This window comes from Conger conger, chromosome 1 (assembly GCF_963514075.1).
Source record: "Conger conger chromosome 1, fConCon1.1, whole genome shotgun sequence".
NCBI lineage: Eukaryota > Metazoa > Chordata > Actinopteri > Anguilliformes > Congridae > Conger > Conger conger.
In genome coordinates, this window is record NC_083760.1 from 17,412,589 (window position 1) to 17,437,413 (window position 24,825).

The 24,825-nt window shown below is 45.5% G+C and overlaps 1 protein-coding gene across 1 annotated transcript in view; it reads left to right on the forward strand.

Moving 5' to 3' along the window:
- syne2b (spectrin repeat containing, nuclear envelope 2b) overlaps nucleotides 1-24,825 on the forward strand; it is a 137,055-nt gene that overhangs the window by 106,770 nt on the left and 5,460 nt on the right. Inside the window, exons 106-124 of the mRNA XM_061251223.1 lie at nucleotides 384-531; nucleotides 801-895; nucleotides 1,520-1,751; nucleotides 2,200-2,394; nucleotides 4,637-4,762; nucleotides 6,695-6,850; nucleotides 9,371-9,529; nucleotides 10,575-10,741; nucleotides 17,425-17,587; nucleotides 18,962-19,149; nucleotides 19,353-19,503; nucleotides 20,094-20,276; nucleotides 20,852-20,989; nucleotides 21,100-21,294; nucleotides 21,459-21,741; nucleotides 21,943-22,011; nucleotides 22,816-22,946; nucleotides 23,853-23,979; nucleotides 24,358-24,569. Coding sequence (XP_061107207.1) covers nucleotides 384-531; nucleotides 801-895; nucleotides 1,520-1,751; nucleotides 2,200-2,394; nucleotides 4,637-4,762; nucleotides 6,695-6,850; nucleotides 9,371-9,529; nucleotides 10,575-10,741; nucleotides 17,425-17,587; nucleotides 18,962-19,149; nucleotides 19,353-19,503; nucleotides 20,094-20,276; nucleotides 20,852-20,989; nucleotides 21,100-21,294; nucleotides 21,459-21,741; nucleotides 21,943-22,011; nucleotides 22,816-22,946; nucleotides 23,853-23,979; nucleotides 24,358-24,569 — 3,118 coding nt within the window. The remainder of the gene's footprint in view (nucleotides 1-383; nucleotides 532-800; nucleotides 896-1,519; nucleotides 1,752-2,199; nucleotides 2,395-4,636; nucleotides 4,763-6,694; nucleotides 6,851-9,370; nucleotides 9,530-10,574; nucleotides 10,742-17,424; nucleotides 17,588-18,961; nucleotides 19,150-19,352; nucleotides 19,504-20,093; nucleotides 20,277-20,851; nucleotides 20,990-21,099; nucleotides 21,295-21,458; nucleotides 21,742-21,942; nucleotides 22,012-22,815; nucleotides 22,947-23,852; nucleotides 23,980-24,357; nucleotides 24,570-24,825) is intronic.

A 24,825-nucleotide genomic window follows, 5' to 3' on the forward strand; every position in this document is an offset into this window, starting at 1 on the left:
ATGCCAGCAGCACAGCTGCTGCTAGTTTTGTGGAAGTATACAGTAAAAACCAAAAAATAAGTCATTCTTTTAGCAAGTATATTAGTATTATATTCAGACTTAAAATCTTGTTTAAATTTGTTTGCTAAATAAAGCAAAAATCCTGCCAGTAACTGAAAACAAGCTCCTATTTTCTACTAAAGAGAGAAAAAATAAGATTTTAAGTCTCATTACAAGATTAAGAAACTTGTTAAGGTAGATTAATTTTTCTGTGTATAAACTGAAATTATAATGGTGAAGCTAGGGCTAGGGCAGCGTCTGTCTCCTGAGGGGGAGCACTGGTGGACAGGTGGTGACTGTGTGTGTGTGCGTGTGTGTGTGTGTCTGTGTGTGTACTGTACCAGTGAGCTGCAAGCAGAGGTGTTGAACCAGCAGAGTTTTGAGCAGAAGTGTGAGAGCTGGATGGGTTTCCTGCAGAGCATGGAGGACAACCTGGCCGTAGACATCGCCGGCAGTTACCCTGGCTTAAGGGAGCAGCTTCGCATACACCAGGTAGCACCATGCTGTTCCCTCACGGCACACTCACTGTTGCCTCTGCTATGGCTATTCCTTACAGTATATCAAGATATGATCCACATTACCGAATTAGACTAATGAAATTTGAAAGTGTGTAACATATGTACGTATTCCAAGTTTGCTGTATGTTTAAAACATCAATTTTCTCCCAAGTCATTTCTCATGAACATGCAGTTCAACTCATATGCCTGTTCCCCTTTGTACTTAAGGATATACTAATGGCAGAAAACACCCTGTCGTCTCAGAGGTTTCAGGTGGAGGTGTCCATCGGGCATCAGATCCTGCACTCGGTCATCAACGAGGCGCTGAAGCTGCTGGAGAGAGGGGAGGTGGAGGACAGGTGAGGGTTCCCTGCACACCTATGCAATTGATCTTGTGCCACAGACAAAATGGAGCTTACTCTCAACAGAAAAGCATGGCTTGTGTGTTACACTGTACATAAACTGTGGTTCCTGCTCTAGAATGAGTAGATATGGATGTACATCTGAGGTTTCTTTTTGCCAGCATCTTGTATATGGAAACAATTCATAGACATTGCGGGTTGTATTGAGCAGTATCCCAGTGATACTGGGCAGACTGCCTCATATGCGCAAGACAGATCAGTCTGATATACATTTATTGTAACTGTGGATGAGTCTAGTTTTTATGCTATCCAAAGATCAATACAGAACTCATTCAACTGCTCAAACGTGATCATTACACAAGATACTGAGGAAATAAGAGCGATTAATGATCAAAATGTCCTGGTTGTGCCTGGTTTAAAAATATACCTGTGCATAACATTGCCTGTCAATGGTACTCAATGAGTACTAATGGATCATTGTAATATGAACAGTGCAATATTTAAAAATAATCTTCCATACAGTAAAACAGAAGGGACACAGTGAGACATGGTGATGCAGATGGGTATTTAGGCTGTGATTGGGGAGAGCTTTACGATGTGTGTCCCTCTGTCCGCCCTCAGGAGTGACTTCATCCTGAAGCTGTCCCAGCTGAAGGAGCAGTGGCAGGGGGTGATGCGGCGGGCTCAGCAGCGGCGCTCCCTGGTGGAGGGGCTGGTGAAGCACTGGCAACTCTACACCCGCAGCCTGAAGAAGCTCAGGAAGCTCCTCAGCGATGCCCACGCCCTCCTGCCCCCCTCCGTCCCTGTGCACTGCAGTCTGGGCCAGCTGCACACCTCCCTGGAGGACCTCAAGGTAAAGCCAGCGTGGGGTCATGTGTCCTTTCTAAGCACTGCAGGCTGCTTGTTTCTGTTAGCGCTAATGTCCAGTGGAGACTCAGGGAAGGACTTCAGTATCATGCACAAGAATGTATTACTCTAATATACATGTCGACATACATTTCAATGATCTCTTATGGTTTTTTATGCCACCAATAAAAAGATGTGGATTTGAAAAGTTAATGCATTTTATGAGTGCTTTGTAGGATCTTAAACCACTTTACACAAGAAGAGAGTTAACTTCACCTCAACCATCGCTAATATGTCCCACCATCTGAGGTGATGTGTGTCGGGCATTTTGCGTCGTTAGTAATTACTGACTTTCATCACTTAGTGATTGATGTTTGGGGAAATGGTCCCCTTTCTGACTGCGGTTGTGTCCGTGCTGCACTCGGCCCAGTATAAAGGCGTTCCCTCTTCCACAGCACATGGACCTGCTGTTCCAACGCCACCAGAGCTGCTACATCCAGACCCTGGAGGTGGGCCGGCAGCTCTTCTCCATGGGCGATGCGCAGACTCAGGCCCAGCTGCAGACAGAGCTGGGGGCCCTGCAGGAGGACTGGGAGCACTCGCACAGCCTGCTGGGAAAGAGGAGGACCCTCACCGGCAGCATTATACAGGTAGCGCACACCGAGGAACCTCAAAGCAGCAAGACGACCTGTGTCATGAAGTCCCACCCACAAAGAATCACAGCTGTCATTCAATTGCTTGTCAGTTATTACTGTAATGCACAGTCAAGGAATTTCTGAGACTGTATACATTATAAGATGTTTCAAATTTTGGTGGTATGTGTACATGTAAGGCTCGTGCAGTGAAAAGCACAGCAGCTAGTTTTGGAGGATATTATTGTGAGAAAAGTAGAGATTAAATTTCCCTGAAAGATTAGGCTTCACAGTAGGTGTGCTTGTGACACAGCGCAGTCTTAACCTCAGTACGATGCAATTAAAGAAATGTAATGTCTGCCTCTTTTGAAAATGCTGGTGGGAAATGCAAAGATTTTGATGATTTTAATGTTGAAAGGTGATGAGTTTCAATACCTAGGTGTAACGATACATCTCTGTGCCAAGTGCAATTTCAGTAAGTTACTTATTCAAAATGATAAGGGGAACCTTAGACCTCCTGCTCAGCCCACTGACCCACATTTGGGCTTCATCAGCGAAATGGATGAGTGAGTGGATTAGAAAGCCGCTCTAATCTTGCTGTGGTCTACATTCCAGGCTGTGCAGCATTAGCTACTACACACTGATCTTTATGAAATGCTTACCATTGCTCGCTAATTTTTGGGTCTGGTGGTTGGTAACATGATGCCTGTTTCCTGACCTGGTAGTTAAGTAGTCACGTGTCCTATATAGGCATTGTAACTGATCAGGTGATTTAACCTCACAGTTAAAATTAGATATATATGCATATATTATGTATTATATGTTGGAGCCCATTTATTATGTATTATATGTTATATGTAGGAGCTCAAATCTGTTAGAGGGGTTTTGATTACTTCTAGTTCATAAGCATAAGAAATATAAAAGCTGTGCAACAATATATCTGACATGCAGGTATTGAGTTGAATTAAATCCCATTAAGTATTGATTGGCCCAAAAACTCATGACAGTACTCCATTCATCTGCATAGTGAGCTGTGGTAATGTGAATATGAGAGATAAGCAAAGATCTTCTCCCTGTAAATAAGACAGCACTGAACTGGTGCTTAGGTGTGGGGGGGGAGCTTAGGCTAAACCTGTCTGGGTTATTAACATACATGGACATAGAGATCATCCAGGCCAGCAGAAGGTTGAGGTTGACCTGAGTCCTTATTCTGCAGCTGAATCTTGTTTTGCTGGTTTCTCTTGGCCCTTGTGCCATTGACCAATCGAATCCCCCCTCCACTCTGTTGATTCGTGGTGGCTGGGCAGTGATGTAAGCGTGTTGTTTGTGTCACGCCGCCCTGGATACAGTGGACAGCTGGAGAATGCATCTTTGGCATTTCTGACTGTTGTTCTGGTCCATTTTCAGTGTCTTGTGATAACCCACTAAGATTCAACTCATATTCCCTCAATTCCCAGAATAACGCACTCAATTCCATCAATTCTGTGACGATCAGCGCAGCTCAGCTTGTGAAACCAGAGCACAGGGAGGCCAGTGTAATTTGAGCGGCTTGTGCCAGTTCAGAGTGGGTAATTTATCTGGAAACCTGTGAACCCAGGACAAAGAGGCATGTATAGCAATAATGCCCAAAAGGGAATCGATGCAGAGTATAAGCTGGCATACCAAATACTGTAGCAAATGCACATCATATATTCAGAAAATATTCAAAAACTGGAGTTTGCAGCGAATATTGGATCTGAACTCCATATCCTCTTTGTGATAATGGGGACAAGCAAAGGTCTGTACTGGGGCAGTTGATCCAATGAGTCCACACTGGGCCGTGTGACCCGCACACTGTGGACTCTACAGGGTGCTTCTGTGTCTGGCTCTCGATGAGGCAGTTGGTACAGCCTAATGGAGGCATGCCCAAATATGTGACACATCAGCCAAACACATCAGACACATCAGTGGAAGTTAGTTTGAGTGTGCACTCTTCCAAGAACATGCAGTGGACAGTCCACTCACTACTCTGGGTCTGTCTGAGGGCAGGTTAACACAGGTAACACATGGATACACAGAGAATTCATGACTCAAGCACGACAGGATGTGTTGAAAATTAATTTATTGGAGGATTTCATACTTTATAGAAAAGCAAGTGTGAAGTGAAAGCAAACAATGGAATGTTTGTTGAAGTAGCGTTGTTTTCTCTGTGCTTCGGGCAAGCATTTCAGGGTGTGTATCTCCAGACAGTCATTTGGCCTTGACCAATGTTCTTTCACAGACCTGGGAGCGCTGCGAGGCCAAGCTAGCCGATCGCCGATGCAAGCTGGAGGACATGAAGGCCAGACTGAAGCAGCTGCTGCCAGAACACCCGGCAGAGCTGCAAACTGCGGAGCAGGTCACTAAGGTACACACCCACCACACACACACACACACACACACAAACAGAGTGGCCACAATCAGTACCCACAGAGTGCAAAATCATGTGTTATATTCTCATTCATACTTGTGACTAACCTATTAATGGTTAATTGTATTCTAGAAAATCGTTTACAGATTTTTCAGGTGTATAGTATTGCAGGATGTCACCCAGTATTAATTTCTTATGTACAGTACACTGGTTCAATTTAATTATTGAATTGAAATTATTGGAATAATGAATTGTGGATAATTCATGTCCATTCAATTCAATTCAATTTTAATGAGCCCTGCCTCCCAGAAATTGCTGGCTTTAGTCAGTGCTATGTCATCACCGAAGCACAGTAGTCTTGACAGTGTGACAGAATTGTGTCTTTTATTTCCCTATCAGGCTAGGGTTGGGGCGGCACGGATGGTGCAGTGGGTAGCACTGTCGCCTCACAGCAAGGAGGTCCTGGGTTCGAATCCCCGTCGGCCGGGGCCTCTCTGTGCGGAGTTTGCATGTTCTCCCTGTGTCTGCGTGGGTTTCCTCCGGGTACTCCGGTTTCCTCCCACAGTCCAAAGACATGCATGTTAGGCTGATTGGAGAGTCTAAATTGCCCGTAGGTATGAGTGTGTGAGTGTGTGAGTGTGTGAGTGAATGGTGTGTGTGCCCTGTGATGGACTGGCGACCCGTCCAGGGTGTATTCCTGCCTTTCGCCCAATGTATGCTGCGATAGGCTCCAGCCCCCTGCGACCCTGTTCAGGATAAGCGGGTTCAGATAATGGATGGATGGATGGAGGCTAGGGTTGGCCTGTGTTGGCCAGCATTCCAATGGGATGAAGTAAACTGTCTCAGAGTACTGCAGACTTCCTGTCATCACTGGCCATTGTGTCAGTGTTATTGTGTCATCGACCGGACTCTGAAGCGTTGAATGAAAAAAAATAAACAACATTTTAAAACTTGATGCAATTTTGCAACGGTATAGTGGGTAAAATAGTTGACAAAAGTTTTTACCAACCTAGTAAGCTGCAGGCAAGGCCACTCAGAATGGTACCTGCCCTGGTACTCCAGCCGCTTTGATTGGCTGCTTTGCAGCTCGTGTGTTGACTGCTTTTGTTGGGGGACTGGGGGTGGGGTGGATTCGCAGTCCTGCTATTTTTAATTTGTTTTATTTAATACAGGGTCCTGGCTCAGTGAATTTAATTTCCTGTGATGGCAGCACTTGAGTTTTCCTGAAATTTACTATATATTTATTTCTTAACCAACCTGTTTTTCACATCAACACTAGTATATGTACATTGATGTTTAACTTAGAAGCAATCAATTAAATGCAGATAGAGTTCCGTATTTTTGTCCTGTTCAATGGCTTGCACACAGCTACGTATGGACGTATTGACAAAGAGTTAGTTTGGCTATGACCCATCAGGGACTTCCACTCTCATTGAACTTTTATCCAAAAGAGGCCATTCCCTTTCATCCTTGCAAACTGCCTCCCAGTCCATTGTCCATAAAATAAGTAAATAGAAAGCATATTACATGTGGCAGACTTTAATATGCTTAAAATAGTTACACTTTGGTGTTGCTGGTGATTATTTAATCTTGTTGCGTTTGAGCACAATGTTTGATCACTTGCTTGTGGATGTTGATTACTGCCACATAGAAAGACTGCACGCTAAGTGCTAAACTCACAGCACACAAAGTAGATCCAAGTTTCTAACAGGTTGGGCTTTCAGCATTATCCCTTCTGGCTCATTATGGGTTTATCTTCCCTCCTCCCCCTTCCCCCACTCCTCTCTGTGTGCTGCCCTCCCCTCCCCCATTCCCCTCCCCCGTGCCGCCCGAGGGCCCTAATCCTGGAGGCTGGAGAGAGGAGAGGCAGGAGAGAGAGCAGGCGGGCGAGCGAGCGGCAGGGGGCTGACTTGTTGTTATGTTATGCAGGAGGCAGAGGACTCTCTGGAAGACTGGGCTCAGAGCCTGACGGAGCTGGCCACCATGAAGACGGACCTGTCCCAGTACATCATCGCCGACGACGTGGTGCTGCTCCAGGAGCAGGTGGAGCATCTACGCTGCCAGTGGGAGGAACTGTGCTTGAAGGTAGGGTCGCTGGGCCTGGACCGGGGGCTGCGCGTGTATACGGGCAGACAAAGCCTCCGAGGCTGTGTGTGTGTGTGAGAGAGGGTGTGTGTCTGCAGCTGCCGCATGGAGCACCGCACAGCTCGACTCAAAGGCCGGAGGGGAAGTTTGATATTGTTAAAAATGGAGTGAAGTCTGGACGACTTTGTCTGTTAGTGAACAGTGGATTTTAGTAAGAGATTGCTCTCTGGCTGAACTCTGAGCTTGGTGGTTATTTTGGTTACATCTTGGTGCAAGATCTGAGATAGCTGAGAACAGAAGCGTTTTAAGGGTTGTTAATGGAAACTATTGATTGCAAAGGTTGAAACTTAGTTTTCATCAGATTAGACTTCAGACTGCTGCATTGACTGTCGAAACAAAAAGTGTTTGTGATGCAAACTGACAGTCCTAGAAGAAGCTGAATGCATTTCATATGAAAGTGTTTTCGTGGAAGACTAGTTGAATTGAAGTCGGTATTGAAGTCTAGAGGTTGTCATTATCACTTTGTATTTCCCAAGCTCAGTATTAGAACTGTTGAGTCTGTAATCTCAATGGTGTTGTTGTCATTTATCATTGAAGTAAATAATACATTTTGAAAATGGGAAAAATGATGATGTGAATCCGGGTTCATATGTTATTTATGATATGGTATTTTTGGAGCTACCTTGTCAGTTACAATTCCGGAATGTACAATACAGCTTTATGTTGAGGAAATGTAACTTTCTAGAAAGTTCCATTTCAAGAGCGATGGAATTCAAAATGAACCTACTCTTTAAAGCGCTATCAAAGGCTAACGCACAGTAAAAAGAAACAAAAACAAAGCCATTGGCTCTTCTTGCAAACTGTTCTCTCGGAGATATCAGACCGTGCCGGCTGCGACCATTTGCTCAGTGTTGATAGGATGTGTCTTGAGATGGTAAAGTGTTGGGGGATAGGGCAACAGGTTGCAGAGGGAGGCAGTCATCGGAATGGGAGAGCAGATGGCGAGGCAAAGCTGGACGGGGGCTGCTGGACAGGGACAGCCCTTTGTAACAGGGATCACAAGCTGTGTGACACGTCAGGGGGGTCAAGCACAATGACGCTCAGAGGGTTCAGGGGCCCGTGGAACAGGCCTTCGTTTCTATCTGAATTGTCCTGTGAACAGCGTTGTCCTGCGCCTCGCTCACCTGTGCATCGCGGGTTGGTTGACCATGCCGTAATGTAATGTAATGTAATGTAATGGTTCACCATGCTGATCTGTGATGTGGTGACTGTGTCAGTCGCAGCTTTCCCAGTATTAATAAGATGTTCTTTAAAGTTTTTCTCCTCGTCATTCTCTGTATTGTGTTTTCCCTTCAGGAGTAACATATACAATGCTCCATACCTTATTAATTTATCAAGTTCTTACCTTCAGATTTTATGATAACTTTATTTTGATTCAAAGGAGTCTTTCTATTTAGAACATGCATTGTATTAAGCTGTGGACGGTGAGGTCGTTGTTCATCTAACCTCTATTTTTCTTGCCTTTGTGGCAATAGCAGAGATCAATAAAAACCGTTCTTAATATGATGGCCATGTAGTGATAGAGCATTCATACCAGGCGTACTCACTCTCCCAAGTTAAACTCTTCATATTTGAACAAACTTTTCTGGTTTTCTTCATCTCCGTAAAAGCTGCCGTCCAACACTATAGATGCTGCTCTGTAACAACACATTCTCAAAGTGCTTCTTAAGAGGTCCATGTTGAAAGTGCTAGAGTTGTTCTTCCCTGTTTCTCACTGTGTTTATTCATGTGTTAAGTATGCTGATATTTTAAACTGATCTTAATTTGTGATTTTATGCAAACCGTGCTCAACAGTAACAGAACATGGAATGAGACCTATTTATCCATTAATTAATATTAACACCCATCTATTTCTTTGGAATGCGGAAGATGGTGTTAACATTTGTTTTTCAAACTTATTTACACAAATACCGTGGCATTTATTATGTGTTTTCACACTTTAGAGGTACTATTACCACCCTGCCTTTAAGGGAACAGACTGGTTTTTGCGTTAGCTGTGCAAAAGCTGTGTTAACAGAAAACTAACTTTTAAATCTTCTTTTGAACTTTCATTATTATAAAAACAATTACAAAAAAATAAATGAATATAATAATCATTCTGAATTAGTCACAACATATCATAGGAATGTTGATGTTCTGGTCACTGCTCGCCATTTTGTCTCTCCTTCTTTGAGCAACACTGTTCATGAGGGTGTTTTCATACAGTAACTGTGTAAAATGTCGGTCTGTGTATTTCATATCCTAACCTGCTTCTCAGGTTATTGGTCTTCCACATCTGCATGACATCACACTCCTGTTCTGTTTACATCTATGGTAGCACTGGAGCTGCTTTTTAATTGGAGAAATGGTTCCATATGGAGCCACACCCCCCAGGTTCCCCAATATCCATATCCCATACCGGTAGCATTCTGTCATGGTCCTGCGGCACGGTCTCACACCACGTCCCGCACCTCTCCATAGGTGTCTCTGCGTAAGCAAGAGATCGCCGACCGACTCAATGCCTGGATCATCTTCAACGAGAAAAACAAGGAGCTCTGCGAATGGCTGACGCAGATGGAGAACAAGGTGGCGCACAACACCGATCTTAGCATCGAGGAAATGGTGGAAAAGCTGAAAAAGGTATGGCACAGCCTTTACACACACTCAGAGAAATAAAGTGACAGTGGAGGTACAGTTTTGTTCTTCAAGGATCAGATTTCAACAACAAGCATTTGTACCTTTTTAGGCTCTTTTCCTACCTTTATTTCTGAGAGTGCAGGCAAACTCTCAGGTCCTGTGCCCCAATCACATTTTCATATGTGATTTATCTGAATGGCATTGAATTTTTTACCCCAGCATAATAAACACATATGTAAGGAGCTGCAGGCCACTCATTGAGGATTATGTTCTTGTCATAATAAAATAATTATCTGTGTAAATCCTTTTAGTTAACTCTATAGTATGAAACTCCAATCCTTGATCAGTTTGTCACAATGTTGTCATTAAATGGTTTGTATGCTAATCTTCCAGGTTGTGAGCTAGCAGCACTGTTAGGGCCAGGTTTGCGGGAATAATCGAAGTGCTGGACCACAGACTAAACGCGGTTGTAGGCGCTCACCAAACTAACAGCCCAGCCCAGACCTATTACTTAAACTGATCAAACAGAATGATAAGACTGAGACTCTTCTCAGTCCTGCTTATTCAGAGCCCATGTTTCAGTGAAGACATTCTGTCAATCTAATCTTGTTAATCAGCAAAATGCAATCAGTTAAATTGATGTTAATATGTTCTCTCAGTGGTTAATAAGATAATGTTTTGTTCTCAGAAAAAGGGCACTTTTTCTGTCTGGCAAACTCCCATAAGTTTTCGTGATTTGGTAAATGGCTGCATTGTTCTATGCTCTAGTGAGTATATGTCGTCCATGTAAAGTTAGTCTGCCTTTAAGGGTACAGTTCTGTGTGCTCTGTGCTCCGGTCAATCTTGGGAGCCTCCAATGCTATCAGCCAGCTGTGAACTTCCTTGCCTGGGAATGGAATGACAGCTGTTTAAATCTCAGCAATGCATTGTGGGGAAAACTCATTTCACGTGCACAAAGCACGTTTGTTTATGTTGTAGGGGGTAGGGGGGAAAACGAGGAAAGCACTAATATGTAGGTCTTGACAGAATGACTCTTTCCCTACCCCAGGATTGTATGGAGGAGATTAACCTCTTCAGCGAAAATAAAACCCATCTGAAACAGCTGGGGGAGCAGCTGATCACCGCCAGCAACAAGACCAAAGAGACGGAGATTAACGACAAGCTGAAGGACATCAATGACCGATGGCAGCACCTGTTCGACCACATCGAGGCCAGGTGAGACCTGGGGCGCTGCTACCAGGGATTACTGACATAATGCAGCAGAGAGCCTGACCAAGGGATAATGACATTAATCCATAACCAAGCAACGCGAAGCCACTGAGAGCGCTGGTGAGCTGCAGGGAAAGAGCGAACACCAGATACGCAAACATACATGCGCAGTTTATACTCACGGCACATCTGGCCCCATCTGGCCACATCTGTCGATTATAGTGCTGGTTAAAAAATAGTATATTTACAAGGGAAGTTAAAAAGACTGCTTTCACAGTGCTATGAGATCCATTGGCCAATATGTGTGGGAATCACTTTGTGGTGAGGTGTCAGTCGACTCAAACAATGCCAATTGTTCTAGGTCTTTCAGTGATAGGTTCTTTGGTTTACGCGATTCTTTAATGAGTGGTCCTTCAAAGTAAAGTTTAGGTGGTATTATCTCACATACAATGTGTAAAGAACAACGGTGGATTGGTGGCAGAGGTGTGCGTTTCTATATAGAATTTCATAATACCTTTCACCTGTTGGCAGTTCCATACATCACTACTGTATTTGGTCCTGCAGGCTATAGGTGATTTCATAATCAGAACAGGTGGCGTCCAACAGTCTGACTGCCGTGCAGCCCTAGGTAGCTTGAGCAGTTTATTCCTCCTGAATGTTTTCTATTTATATCCTCATTACAAAATGGATGATTTGGCAAAGTTATGTTCTTTTCAGGACAGTCTTTTACCATTAGCATTTTATAGCAGTGCTCTGGCTTAACCGCATCGCTCGTGTTTCGATCTGCCTGCTAATAAAGCAGCACTCAAAAAAGCTCTTTAGAGAACAGTGTTCTTATCCGGTACTTATCCAGCAGAACACAGGGGTTGTTGTGGGATTTCATCTGTCTGTTTATGTATGGCGAAGCATTAGCAGTGCTTCCGGTGTGATAGATTTTAAACCTGCCTGAAGTGTTTTGCGCCCATCTCTTGTATGTCATGGCTTCTGTAAACAGGAGAGGAATTGGAATATCAGCTGGCCTGCTTGCTTTGTAGAGTCCCCTAGCTTGTGCCAGATGGCCAAAGTCTCAGAATCCAGGGACTTATCTCTGCAACCTCTGATATGCCTGTTGATGATGGTGGTAGATTTGCCATATGGCCAGGGGCCTGCTCAATGGCTGCCCGTTCCCCTCTTTGACTGTCAGAGGGAGGGGGCTGTCCGCTCACATTAGGAGGACAATAGAGACGCGCCATGGGCCCGTGATCCCCCCCCCCCCCGGTCTCAGCCAGCCCATTTACATGGACATCTGTTATCGTGTTAGCGTAGCACCGCACAGCACCAGCTGAAACAATGTGAAGGGACTGCACCTACGTGCTAGCTGCAGCTAATCCCCCAGCGACAAACGTTCATCTCCAAGTGTCGCAGAATAAAGAGGTCATCTGATACTTATTGTGCTCTTTGTACGCAGCTGAACAGAAGATAATTTGTGGAGGTTATCAGCTAATATGAGTGATAAGTTGCAAATGAAGACTTAGGGAGCCTTCACCATAAGATTTTTGCCTTTTTTCTCAAAGTTTGGAGGGAGTGCATAAGCCACATAAGCTGATTAATGTAAGGAATAGACAGCTGACAGACTTTTGAATTTGAAAAGCTGGTTGACGTGCTGGGACAGCACATTACCTTGTGACCTTGTGCCAGTGGCACTATTTGCAGACTCCTGCTTATGACACACAGCAGATTGGTCTGTTTAAGTCCTTGAAGCTGATGTCAGTAGCTATCTGGCAGAATGATAATATATTGGCGTTTGGTGTTTGTTGTTTTGGCGACACGGATAGTGGCAACGTTAAAATATCAGATCCCGTTAATGAGAATTAGCCCTGTTTGTGAAGTCTTGTTTATAGTTTATTGGGTGAAGGCCATTAAAGAGATCTGGCTTGTTACATTTTAGACCTATGCAGTGTCCTATTTTTCCAGGTCTGTTAGTCAGTTCAGATTCCTATCAATACTTAATCTCATGAGTCTTATCCACTCTAATGCTTTTTCAACTATTTATTCAACTATTTCACTACTGGGCTGGGACAGCACCTAAACATTTTTTTGTCAAACTTTTCAGTCTTTTCCACTCTTTTCAGCTCTCTCAGTGCTCCACATTTCTTTGTCGAAAGACTACTGAGCACTGCTGCTGAGGGGTGCCGGGAGAAGCGGAGTGGATTTGAGTCATTTTGTAGCTCATCACTTCTTGGTAGAACATCATTTTCTGCATGGAGGGACTTTAAAAAAGCAGGCTGTGCTTCGGAAGTAAAAAGTTGTCATTAGCAAAGACAGAGACCTCAGTCTGGCACCAGTGCATTGTGGGGGGTCGGAGAAAGTCGACTGCATGGGATCAGATATGCTGATGCAGACACGTAGTCCTCTTTTGTCCCAAAACAAACTGGGTGCCTCCAAGCACGGTCCAGCAGCTGCTGTCTGCTGACAGCGGCCATTGAGTCACGGCACACAGCATCCTCACCGCTTAGCTGTCTGAACAAGTGCCGCAATGTGTCTGTCATGGCAGATGTGTCTGTTATTGTCCCATTTCCATTTTTCCAACAAAAAAAAAAAGAATCCTGTGCCAAGTGCCTGGCTGAAGTCTGAATTCATTGTTGCGACTAAAGAATACAATGAAGTTCCATTGAATGAAGAAGTAGATCTTTTCTTTCAACTCTTTCCTGTGTTCTCTTTTCTCTCGGTGGTTGTAGCTTTTTGGGAGATAAACAACTGCTGTGTGTATAAATGTGAAAAGGCCTGACTTGAAAACCACTCTCACTGCTTTTTTAATGCGTGTTGATTCCATGTAGCCATGGTGATGCTTCTGCTGGCAGAACTTTGGCATCATGTTGCGTGCTCAGTTGCCATGGTGATTCGTTGGCTGCAGAGCAGAGAGCGGGACACCTGAGAGGGAAGGGGCTTGTGTGTGAGGGCGGGGGTGTGGGGAAACAGGAGTGAGGAAGGGCCTTTAAAATAAAGCATAAAGCACAAAGCCAATTTCAATGCCCAGCTCTCCACATGGTGCCTGTTCTTTGTCTCTGTAAACACTTGCCACAAAATGCTAATAGCTTAAAGGAGCACAGGCGGTAGCTTTCAGAGTGAGCCATTTTGTTGCACTTTTTCCAGTGAGCCTCGATAACTGTGGCCGAATGGCCAGCCATTACGCAATTAATAATCGAGGGAAAACAATAACAGTGATAGGATGACTCCCATATCCTCCTGTGATTTGTTTAATGATCGCATCTCTTCATTGCCCATGCTACCAATATGATACATGCTACATGCATCTGAGCTGCTCTTCCTCTTTACTGTATGATTCAGCAGCGGTATCCTTCCCCTTGTTGACAGTTTGACACCGTTGCTCTTCCGAGACGTCAACCTGTCACTGCATTTTTGGGAAGTTAAAGAACAGCAGGTCTCCTTCCACGTTGATCCTCCTAGCCATGCACTAACTTTAATGGGCTTGTCCTCACTGTAATCCCTGTGATGGGACCAGCTTCTCAGAAACACTGTCCCAGTGAGATCTCCCTCCTGCTCCCTGGAGGTAGACTAATTTGACACCCATGTGCCCTCCAATAGGATGTTAGCTGGTATCAAAAAAACATCCTCATGGTCCCATGGTCTACTGGTCTCTAATTGCCCCATTTTAAACTACCAGGAATAAGCTATCTTGTAAATGCCTATGACAAAGCATTATGTTTAAAATGATAACATATGCACTATAGTAAAACTTACTAGATCAGGTATTATGAGGTGTTAAATGGTTACCTTCTCAGTTGCAGGCTGCATCATTTAAGACTAGAGCCTGACCCTCTTCTTCTATCAATGATACCAACTGGTGTTACTACCGGCAGAACGGACAGTCCTTTCACATATCGTTGCATTGTGCCTTTAAATTTAGAAGGTTCCGGTTTGCCCTTTCCTGCCTAGGTTCCTGTCCAGTCTTCTTACTGGTTTTATATCTTAGAGTTAACCATGACCATTCTGTTTTTAGGCAATTATGGATGATGACATACAGTATGATGTGGGATTTATGTATTTTATTTATCTTTATTTTATTGTCCTCATCCTGTAACTGGTGCCTGAATTATACGGTTGAAAACACAAAATTATTACCTTTTCACAGCTGAGACACAGTTGCGTAGTAATGAAGATTAGACCAGAAATTTGCTGGATATTACTAATATTTGTTTAACTTATTGTGCACTGCTCAATAAGGCAACCATTCATAAATATCATGAATTAATGAAGGATTGATGATGATGTTCCATCCACCTGCAGAGGAATTTGGAGGACCAGAGAACATCTGTCCCCACAGTTTAAACAAGAAGGGGGCAGGGAGTCCCAAAGCACATGTGGCTCAGCCAGCCAACCAGGTTCACAGCTATGAGGTCACTTAGCCTCATTTGCCCCCCCCCCCTCCCCTCTCCACACACACTCTCCCAGAGGAGTATCCATCGCTGTGCGAGTGTGTGTGCACGCGCTGCATGAGAGAGGCACTGGGGGAGAGCGAGAGAGATAGAGAGAGAGCGAGTGTGAGCGAGAGAGAGAGAGAGCGAGAGAGAGAGGGCCTGGAGCAGGGGGGAGGGGACAGGCGGATTGCAGCGCGTGAAGGAGGCTGAGCTGGGGGACGCACATTCTGATGGGTAGCATGGAATAGCTTCACAAGCTGTAAGTACCTCTCTGCCCCAATCCCACACCTTGCGTCCGTCCGCACCACCTGCCAAACCTTGTCAGCTGCATGCTTAAATTGGGGAGCACGAGGCTCGTCTGCTGCATTTGAGAGAAAGAGGGAGGGAGAGAGACAGAGAGGGAGAAGGAGAGGGGGATGGGCCGTGCTTTGTCAGCGCGCGCAAAACGGCAGCCTCAGCAATTGATACATGGAGATCGGGTGCCTGGCTAATGCATCGCGCGGACGTTATCGATTCGTTCTCCTCCTCAGGTGCACAGACTGTCGGCCAGTTCTGCTGCAGGGCGTGTGTGTCTGTGTTCATTGCAGGGATGAAAACAGGAAACAGCTGACTGAGCGCAGCCAGAGGAAGATGGCTCTGCTATCAGCATCCTTCATCCAACACCTTTCTGCCATGTTGCTGCACGCGCTCTTTCTCTTTCTGGTATTACAGAAATTACATATTCCATCATTCGTTTGATAGATAGGGGGGGTCACATCAGGGGACGTGGTGCTGGGGAGTCCAGTCTAGTAAACTCCCCCTGTAGAAAACCTGTGAGGCAGGGGCTAGAGAAACGTGCAGAATGAAGGTTAGAAAATATCTGTCTGTTTAAAGTTTGAACAGAATGAGTGCAGAAGCCGGCATGGGTCTGGTACTGTCACGAAACCTCAGGATGTTGCACTGATGCACAGCTGTGCGTATGTCAGCTGTTGTTTTGAACCGTGCACGAGAGTAGCTAGCTTAGCACCTAGCCAGCAGGATCACAAGGGATATATGTCACTTTATAGAATTACGTTCGGACAGCATGCACCGAAAGGATATCAAAGGACATCTCTCTTTTATAGATATGATAATGAGTATGAGGCAGTCTGGTCCCTGCCTGTGGGTGCAATGTCAAACATGGAATCATACGAGGATATTTTTCTGTGGCCGTTCCACCATTAAAGATGACGTGTCCGGTGGCAGTGTGCATGCGCAGATGGTTTCCCTGCCTTGTTAAATATGTAGGTGCAGTCAGACCCGTTTGCTGCACAGTTTCAAAGGGAAGAGGCAGAGAGGTGTTGATGAACGAACAGCAGTTAATATTATTAATTATCATGGTTCATGTATGGAAGAGTCTATCTGGATTTTCAGCTGATAACAATTGTAGTTCAATTTCCCCACTCTTTGCCCAGTCCACTTTTTTAAAAATCATTTTGCAATTTGAAATCATTTTAACACTGGTCCTTCCACTACTGTATATGCCAATCTTTTGGATTGTGTAGTTTTCATCTCACCTGGATGCCCAATTTTTCCCAATAAAGAAACTAGTTTTGGCTCATTAATTATAAAACCATCTCTTGATGAAGCTATATGTATCATGGTGAGAGAAAATTTCATCCAGCTTAAAGACTGTCATTTTGGACAAATTCGGCTCTGATTAGCCTAGCAGTGGCTGTACCCTGCTGATAAAAACAGCTCGAGCTAGGTTTTGAAACAGCTGGTAGCTGGTCATAGCTGGATTTTACACCAGGGTATGCATACAGGCATCTTTCTGAGCTCTTAGGGGAAATGGTAAATTGTGGTCTACTAATGTTGAAAATGTTATTGTGTGATGTATGGTTTAAATGTGTATATTTGTCTGAAGGTTCTTGTTTGTGTGAGAAACAAGGATGCACATACCTGTGTGCTGCGTGTGTGTGTTGATGTGACACCGACGTGCCTTGTCTGTATGTGGGTGTGTGTGTTGATGTGAAGCAACTGTGGCATGTAAATGGTTGCCATTTATATAGTGCCTTTTATCCAAAGCGCTGTTCAGTTGATTCACCCATTCATACACACAATCACACACTAACGGCGATTGGCTGCCATGCGAGGCACCAACCAGGTCGTCAGGAACATTTTTAGGGGTTAGGTGTCTTGCTCAGGGACACTTCGACACACCCACGGCGGGACCGAACCGACAACCGTCCGACTGCCAGATGACTGCTCTTACTGCCTGAGCTAATGCCGCCCCTGTCTCCGTGCGCTCAGGGTGAGGAAGCTGAAGGAGACGCTGGTGACGGTGCAGCAGCTGGACAAGAACATGAGTAACCTGCGCACGTGGCTGTCCCGCATCGAGGCCGAGCTGGCCAAGCCGGTGGTCTACAGCGTCTGCCACAACGACGAGATCCAGAGGAAGCTCGCCGAGCAGCAGGTACACTGCAAACAAACTACTAAATAAGTCAGCCATAGTCTTACGTTTAGACTTAAAATCTAGTAACTTAAAACAAGCTAATATTTTCTACTTGAGGGGAAAAAAAGTCTTATTATGAGACTAAAAACACTTAAGACAGCCATTTTCTGTAAGGTACCGTGTCCCAAGTGTTGTCCTCCATTTTCCTGCACACCCTCTGAGACTCATAGCCATACTGGCAATAAAATGTATGATCTCCTCACACTCCTATTTCACTACAGCATTCACGGAAATAAAGAGTTTATTTTCAACTTTACATTATATTGCAAGGGACACACAAATTCAGCATTAGCGTGCAGCAGTATGTATCGTGCTGTATGCTGCCACTGCTGGTTGCACAGAGTGAGTCTCTCTCTTGTCCCTGAGCTACAGTGTGGCGGATATGGTACAGTAGTGTGACTTCCTTTGCATTGCACATTACAGTACACCACTATGCAACTTCCTCTAATGAGAATGCAGAAGAAAATATAACTCTCTCTTGGTGGTGCCCCATGGTAAAGAAATTTCATTTTATTACTGTTCAAAGGGAAATATCCATCTACTTATGAAAATAAACATGCAAGTGGACTTGCATGGCTGCTGTTTAACTGAGTTTTGTTCTCAACACTTCATGCTGAAAACTGTTCAGGGAAGTGCCCATCGGCTCTTAACAAACCCTCCCAGGGTAACCAAGTAAAAATGGAGATGTCCCACTGTGATGTCTGGGAGAAAAGCCTTTAGTTTTTTTGGGTTTTTTGCATGCACCTCTCTCGCACTCTGTAAAGGAGCAGAAGAGAGGGGAGATTTCTTTTTTTTAGCCTTTTGTTAACATGCCTTTGTCAACAAAGAAATCAGGCAGTGTATTAAATAATTGCATTTATGATGCGGTTGCATGCTTTCTTTGGTTGCCAGGGAAGCTGATTAATTTCTAGTGATGCAAAAGAGCTTTCCTTCTTTTGACATGCTGCCCATTGCTACGTTTAACCTGAGGGTTTTTCTAGTTTTCCGATAATAATGTCTGTGGTCCCTGTGGCTATGTGAGCAAAGTCATTAACATATGTTTCTGATCCCTTTTCCTGTGCGCCTGTCTATGTGTGAATTTGTGTGATGTCGGTCTGCTGCGTGTCTGCGTGTGTGTGTTCTTGTGTGCTCGTGTGTGTGTGTACATGTGTGTGCGTGTGTGTACATTTCTGCATGTGTGTGTACATGTGTGTGTGTACATGTGTGTGTGTGTGTGTACATGTGTGTGCGTACATTTGTGTGTGTGTGTACATGTGTGTGTGTGCATGTGTGTGTGTACATGCGTGTGTGTACGTATATGCGTGTGCGTGTGTATGTGTGTGTTCATGTGGACAGGACCTGCAGAGGGACATTGAGCAGCACACAGAGGGCGTGGCGTCGGTGCTCACCCTGTGTGACGTCCTGCTGCACGATGCTGACGCCTGCGGCAGTGACATGGAGAACGACTCCATCCAGCAGACCACCCGCAGCCTGGACCGCCGCTGGAGGAACATCTGCGCTATGTCCATGGAGAGGAGGATGAGGTAGGCATGGCGCACAGTCCAGTCTTCCCATTTCCCATCTCTGCTCCAAATGAATTACACATGGTGTGTAATGTGCCAGTAGGCTAATCAGAGATGTGTCACTGTGTTCCCACTGCTCAGTGTGTGCAGATTACTTTATTAATGAAGGGAACCCCTCATGCCTGCTCGTAACTCCCCCCCCGTGTCTCTCTCCCTCCCTCCAGGATTGAAGAGACGTGGCGACTCTGGTGCAAGTTCCTGGACGATTACTCACGCTTTGAGGACTGGCTGAAAACGGCCGAGCGCACTGCCGCTAACCCCAACTCCGCCGACGTCCTCTACACCAGCGCCAAGGAAGAGCTCAAGAAGTTTGAGGTCCCTCCAGCTTTTCTACTCAAACTCCATTTCTGACGCATGCCGTTTGGTTGCTATAGCATGTTCCTCTGTGTGCACAATGTCTATTTCCTGCCTTAGCAACTGATCTTCCCTAATAAGAAAGCCATCAGTCAAATTTGTACTAATTCAGAATAGTGAACGCTGAGTGCCCTGGCTCTAATCATATGATGATGTCAGGTTGATATCTTTGCCAAACCAGCCAGTGGAACAGAGGGCTTTGCGTTTCTTTCTGACAAACAGGGACACAGAGAATGTCTCAGCTAGCAACTTCTGCATAAATTAATTTCCCCTGAGCTAGGCAACCAGCATTAGTGCTGTTAGCAAGGAGCATGTTTCCCTTTGCTGTTTTTGTTTTGTTGATAATTGCCAATTATACAGAGGTTTGGACTGAAAGCAGTTGTATCACCGTTTTTTCCTATTTGAAGGTTTTGGATTAGTTAATATAGCAAAGGTCACTTTATTTTATGCATTAGATAATAAAGAAATAGGCTGATATGGAAAATTATTCTCGCCTGCTTAGAGAGAAGCTCACTGAAAAGTATTAACACTGGCTTCCTCTCTCCATACAGGCCTTTCAGAGGCAGGTCCATGAGCGACTCACCCAGCTGGAACTTGTCAACAAGCAGTACCGGCGCCTGGCCCGGGAGAACCGCACAGACGCCGCCAGCAAGCTCAAGGTCATGGTGCACGAGGGAAACCAGCGCTGGGACAACCTGCAGAGAAGGGTGGCGGCCATCTTACGCAGGCTCAAAGTGAGTTATGACCATCTTCCCATCCCATGTAAGACCAGTGCAGTGGCAACAGGTGCTTTAAGGATTAAGTGACAGCAGCTTTCATTCACATAGTTGCCTGGACCCTTCTGTTCAACATGAGTCTTAAGCATCAATGCGCAGTGGCATTCATTCACATGCACTTCTCCCATCTGTTGAGTGACCTGGCCTTTGAGAAGTGACGTGCCTCCGCAGGTTGGGTAGAGGTTTAGTGACATCGGCCCTGATCCTTCACAATCTAGGTCAAATCTGTCCTGCTTAACAGATACTCCTGCAACAAATGGGCATATGGAGTCACTATTTAAGCAACTGTTTTCCTTTTAGGTCTGTGGCCTCGTGAGACGCAAGGTCACATCTGTTCAAGTCATTAAAATCTTGAACATACCTTAAATCCACTGTGTAATACTACAGATTATACCTAAGTCCTGAGACTGCTCTTGATCAGGAAGTGACAAGTATCGAGATTTTAATACGATAGAAAGATATTCTTGCTGTATGTAGATGTTGGCTACTCCCAGGATAATGATCTAATTACGTTGATCCCGTTCTGTCTGTAGCACTTCACGTCTCAACGGGAAGAGTTTGAGGGGACACGGGAAGGGATCCTTGTGTGGCTGACGGAGATGGACCTGCAGCTGACCAATGTGGAGCACTTTTCCGAAAGTGACATCGACGACAAGATGCGACAGCTCAACGTGAGTTGGTGTCTGCTAAAGGGGGATCGTGTGGATCATTCCTCCCCTCTCTGCATTGCACTGCACTGGTGAAGGGCCCTGCTTAGTGCTGCCTCTATCTGTTTCCTCAGGGATTCCAGCAGGAGATCACACTCAACACCAACAAAATCGACCAGCTCATCGTGTTCGGTGAGAACCTGATCCAGAAGTGCGCCCCTCTGGATGCCGTGCTGATCGAGGACGAGCTGGAGGAGCTGCACTCGTACTGCCAGGAGGTGTTCGGCAGGGTGGCCCGCTTCCACCACCGCCTCACCAGCCGTCGCCCGGTCAGTGCCTCAAAAAACAAAACAAAAATACGTCTATGTTGTGCAGTGCAGCCATTGAGGACCACTCAGTAAAGGTCTTCCATCCACAAATGGCCATGTCAGATTCTCATAGATCTGCAAGAGTGTGTTCCTAAATGGGGTGTTGCCCCTTCTCCTTTCCCCAGATGCTGGATGAGGACCGGGACCTGTCGGACCGGGACACAGACCTGGAGGATTCGGGGGAGCTGGTGGGGGGTTCTTGGCAGGAGGAGAAGGAGGGCTCATCCGGGGACTCCCCCAGTCGGCGGGCTGTGTGCCATCTGCTGGCCCCGCCACTGGAGCGGTCGGGCCGCGAGACACCCGTCAGCGTGGACTCCATCCCTCTGGAGTGGGACCACACCGTAGACGTGGGAGGCTCTTCCTCGCACGAGGATGACGAGGAGGCCACCTTCTACAGTGCCCTGTCAGGTAACTTGATGAAAGAGATGTTCTGTCATGTCAGACTCAGCAACAGGCCTGCTCACATACTTATGTCTATCAGCATTTCAAAGGCCACTGAGGTGAAATACCATGGAGAAGACATGCCTGGTACTTCAAGTCTTCTCCCTCTGTTGCCATTTGGGTCTAACCCCTTCCTGAGGGCCCACTGACTCCCTTCTTTTCTTCCAGATGTAGAAATCACAGAAAGCCCAGAATCCTTTGTTAAGGCTACTACCAAAGCGTTGAGAGCAGCCTCTGGTAGGCACTTGCCTCCTGCATGTGTCTGTACTGTCGTGTGGTTATGGCCAGGCATGACGCCCAACCCACCCCATCGTCCCCATCACTCCGCCAACCCTCCCACATCCTGCAACCCCATCCCCACCCACCTCCCACCACCCTCTCTTTCCTTCCTCCTGCTAACCTGCACTCCCCCCAGTTCCTCCCCACTTTCACACGATCTGCCAGGCTGGGAAACGGAGCGAGGACCGAGGCTGGATCAAAGCTGTCACGTCCTTCCCAGTTCCGCCTGCGAAATGGAAGCCAACAGGCTTCCTGGGTTTTGGTCATGGGAGCAGAATGACTGGGTTAACTCCATGGCTCGTTCACACAGGAGAGTAGGAGATGAGGACACATTCCATCCCAGGGTGGTCCCTCAGACCCATATGTAAAGTCCTGTCCATACCAGACGTTGCATGAAAATAAAACAGAGACCCCATTGTGTTTGTTTTTTTGTAACACCATTTTTATTTTAATCAGTTAAGCATGTCAATAAGTTAAGCATGCCAATCATCTGGTCATGAACTCACTTTATGTTATGGAAACCCTGCACCTTCTTGCTTCTATAAATGTTCAATAACCTGTTCTGCAACTTCAATGAATTGCTTTAACTGAGTTTGGTAGCATCCATATTTTGTTAGTCAACCAATTGGAGTTGAATCCTTCACTGACATGTCCTGCCCACTGGTTCCTGCGGAAGTGGTGGCATCTGAGTTGGGTGGCAATGTAGCTGCTGTGGGGACAGTGATGGATCAGGCTCTGATAGTTCTCTCCTATGGGTTCCAGGAAAGTCCGCAGCAGAACCCCCCACCTGGCATTCCCCTGACTCCCAGGACAGGAAGCGTCTGCACAGGGACCTCATCTGTGGACTGGGCACCTCACCCACACATTCCAGCACTCCCTACCAACAGGGCTATGTAAGTCTGCTGTGCCCAATGACATCACCCTGACCTCCAAACTGTTTCTCCCATATCTATATGGGGAACTTCTGAAACACAGTTATGCAAGTGTTCAGATTGCCGTCACCCTCTACAGACAAAGTCCTTTTTCAGATTTTTGGCAAGATAAAGTCAGCTTTTCTGATTTATTGGGCCTATATTGACATGTTGGAGAACTGACTCCAAAGCACACTTTTGGAGACTGCCTTATATTTATTTATGAAAGTGCTTTGTTTATTTAAACCATGGTGATGATGTAATCTTAATTGGGCTCAATAAAAGCACATGCTCCTGTCTTTATTAGACTGCCATTAGGAGAAAGATACTGCCATGGTATAAATCAGGGCCACTCAATCTCCTGTCTAGTGTCTGTGTTTTTTTATGTGTAAGGTTTTCTTTCAAGCTAGTCTATTTGTCCATAAACGTAATGGAAACATGCATTTGAAGTCTCCATGATTTCAGTTTAGCTCAATTAATGCAGGTTCAGTTCAATATATTTTGCATTGTTTGTATTGTCCACAGGCAGAAAGCAGATGTCTATTTGGCATTAACCTTGTCCATGTATTTATGTCAATCAATCAGTAATACAATCTCTTTCTGAAGGAACAACTACATAGCTAACAGAGAAGATTTGAGTAAACATCCTGCTGTTATACAGGGTTAGATTTTGGAATGAAATATAGTGCATACAACTGAAAAGTATGTTTAGTATGTTTAACACACACTCATATTCGCTATCCTAAATGACTGGCCCTTTTGAGCTACCTGTAGGTTGTCATCATGTTGTTAAGTGTATATATCAGCATACATCCTAAAGAAGCAGACAGGTGAAGGCTATGTTTGGATGTGGTGGGATCTTGAGCTTTTGTGTCTGCTGCTCCACAGGCCAAGCTGATGAACGAGTGCAGCGACAGAATCGACAACGTGAAGAGAGTGAAGCTGATCCTGAATGACGACGAGCTCCCGGAAGAGCACGGCCTTACTAGCCTCACTACTGCAGACAAACAATCGGGTATGCTGCCCATTCCCCCCGTACACATTTACACTGCAGACAAGTTACAGTCAAGTAAGGTACCCTATACCCCAGCATTTATACTGCAGACAAGTTACACTCATGTAAGTTACCCTTTACCCAAGAATTTACACTGCAGACAAGTCACTGTCAAGTAAGATACCCTGTACCCTAGCATTTTAACTGCAGACATTTAGCCAGGCACAATGGCCATTTGCACTGGAACCTAATTATTTACACAACCATGGCCTTATATACATGAAGGTCTTTTTTGGTTAAATTGATTTGGAAATCACTATATCGGACCTCCTGCTACTTTATTATTGTGTTTAGCGTGCTGGGTGTAATCCTGATGAGAGCATGTCTGTGTTTGTGAAGGGGTGATTGGCCGATGGGAACTGCTTCAGGCACAGGCTCGAAGCGAAGAGATGAGGGTCAGACACAACCTGCAGCAGTGGCAGCAGCTGAACTCTGACCTCAGTGACATCACGGCCTGGCTGGGTCGGGTGCTGCCGGAGCTGGACAGACTGCGGAAGAGGGAGCCCCCCAGCACTGTCCGAGACATGGAGGGCAACATCAAAGAGCTGAAGGTGAATCCACAAAGCTCAGTGACCTGTTTGTGTGGCTGTTTGTTTGATGGGCACAGGCAGTATAACACAGTGAGATCTTTGTGGTTCTGGAGCTGCAGCTTCTGAATAGATTATAAATTACCATATTTACTGACCGAGGTGCCAAATGATCAAAGGAGGAGGAATTTATTAGAGCTGGGTCCAACAAGGCAAAGCAAAGACTTTTTTTGTTTGTCAGATGTTTTGTTTGATAGCATTACCTAATAGTCAACAGTAG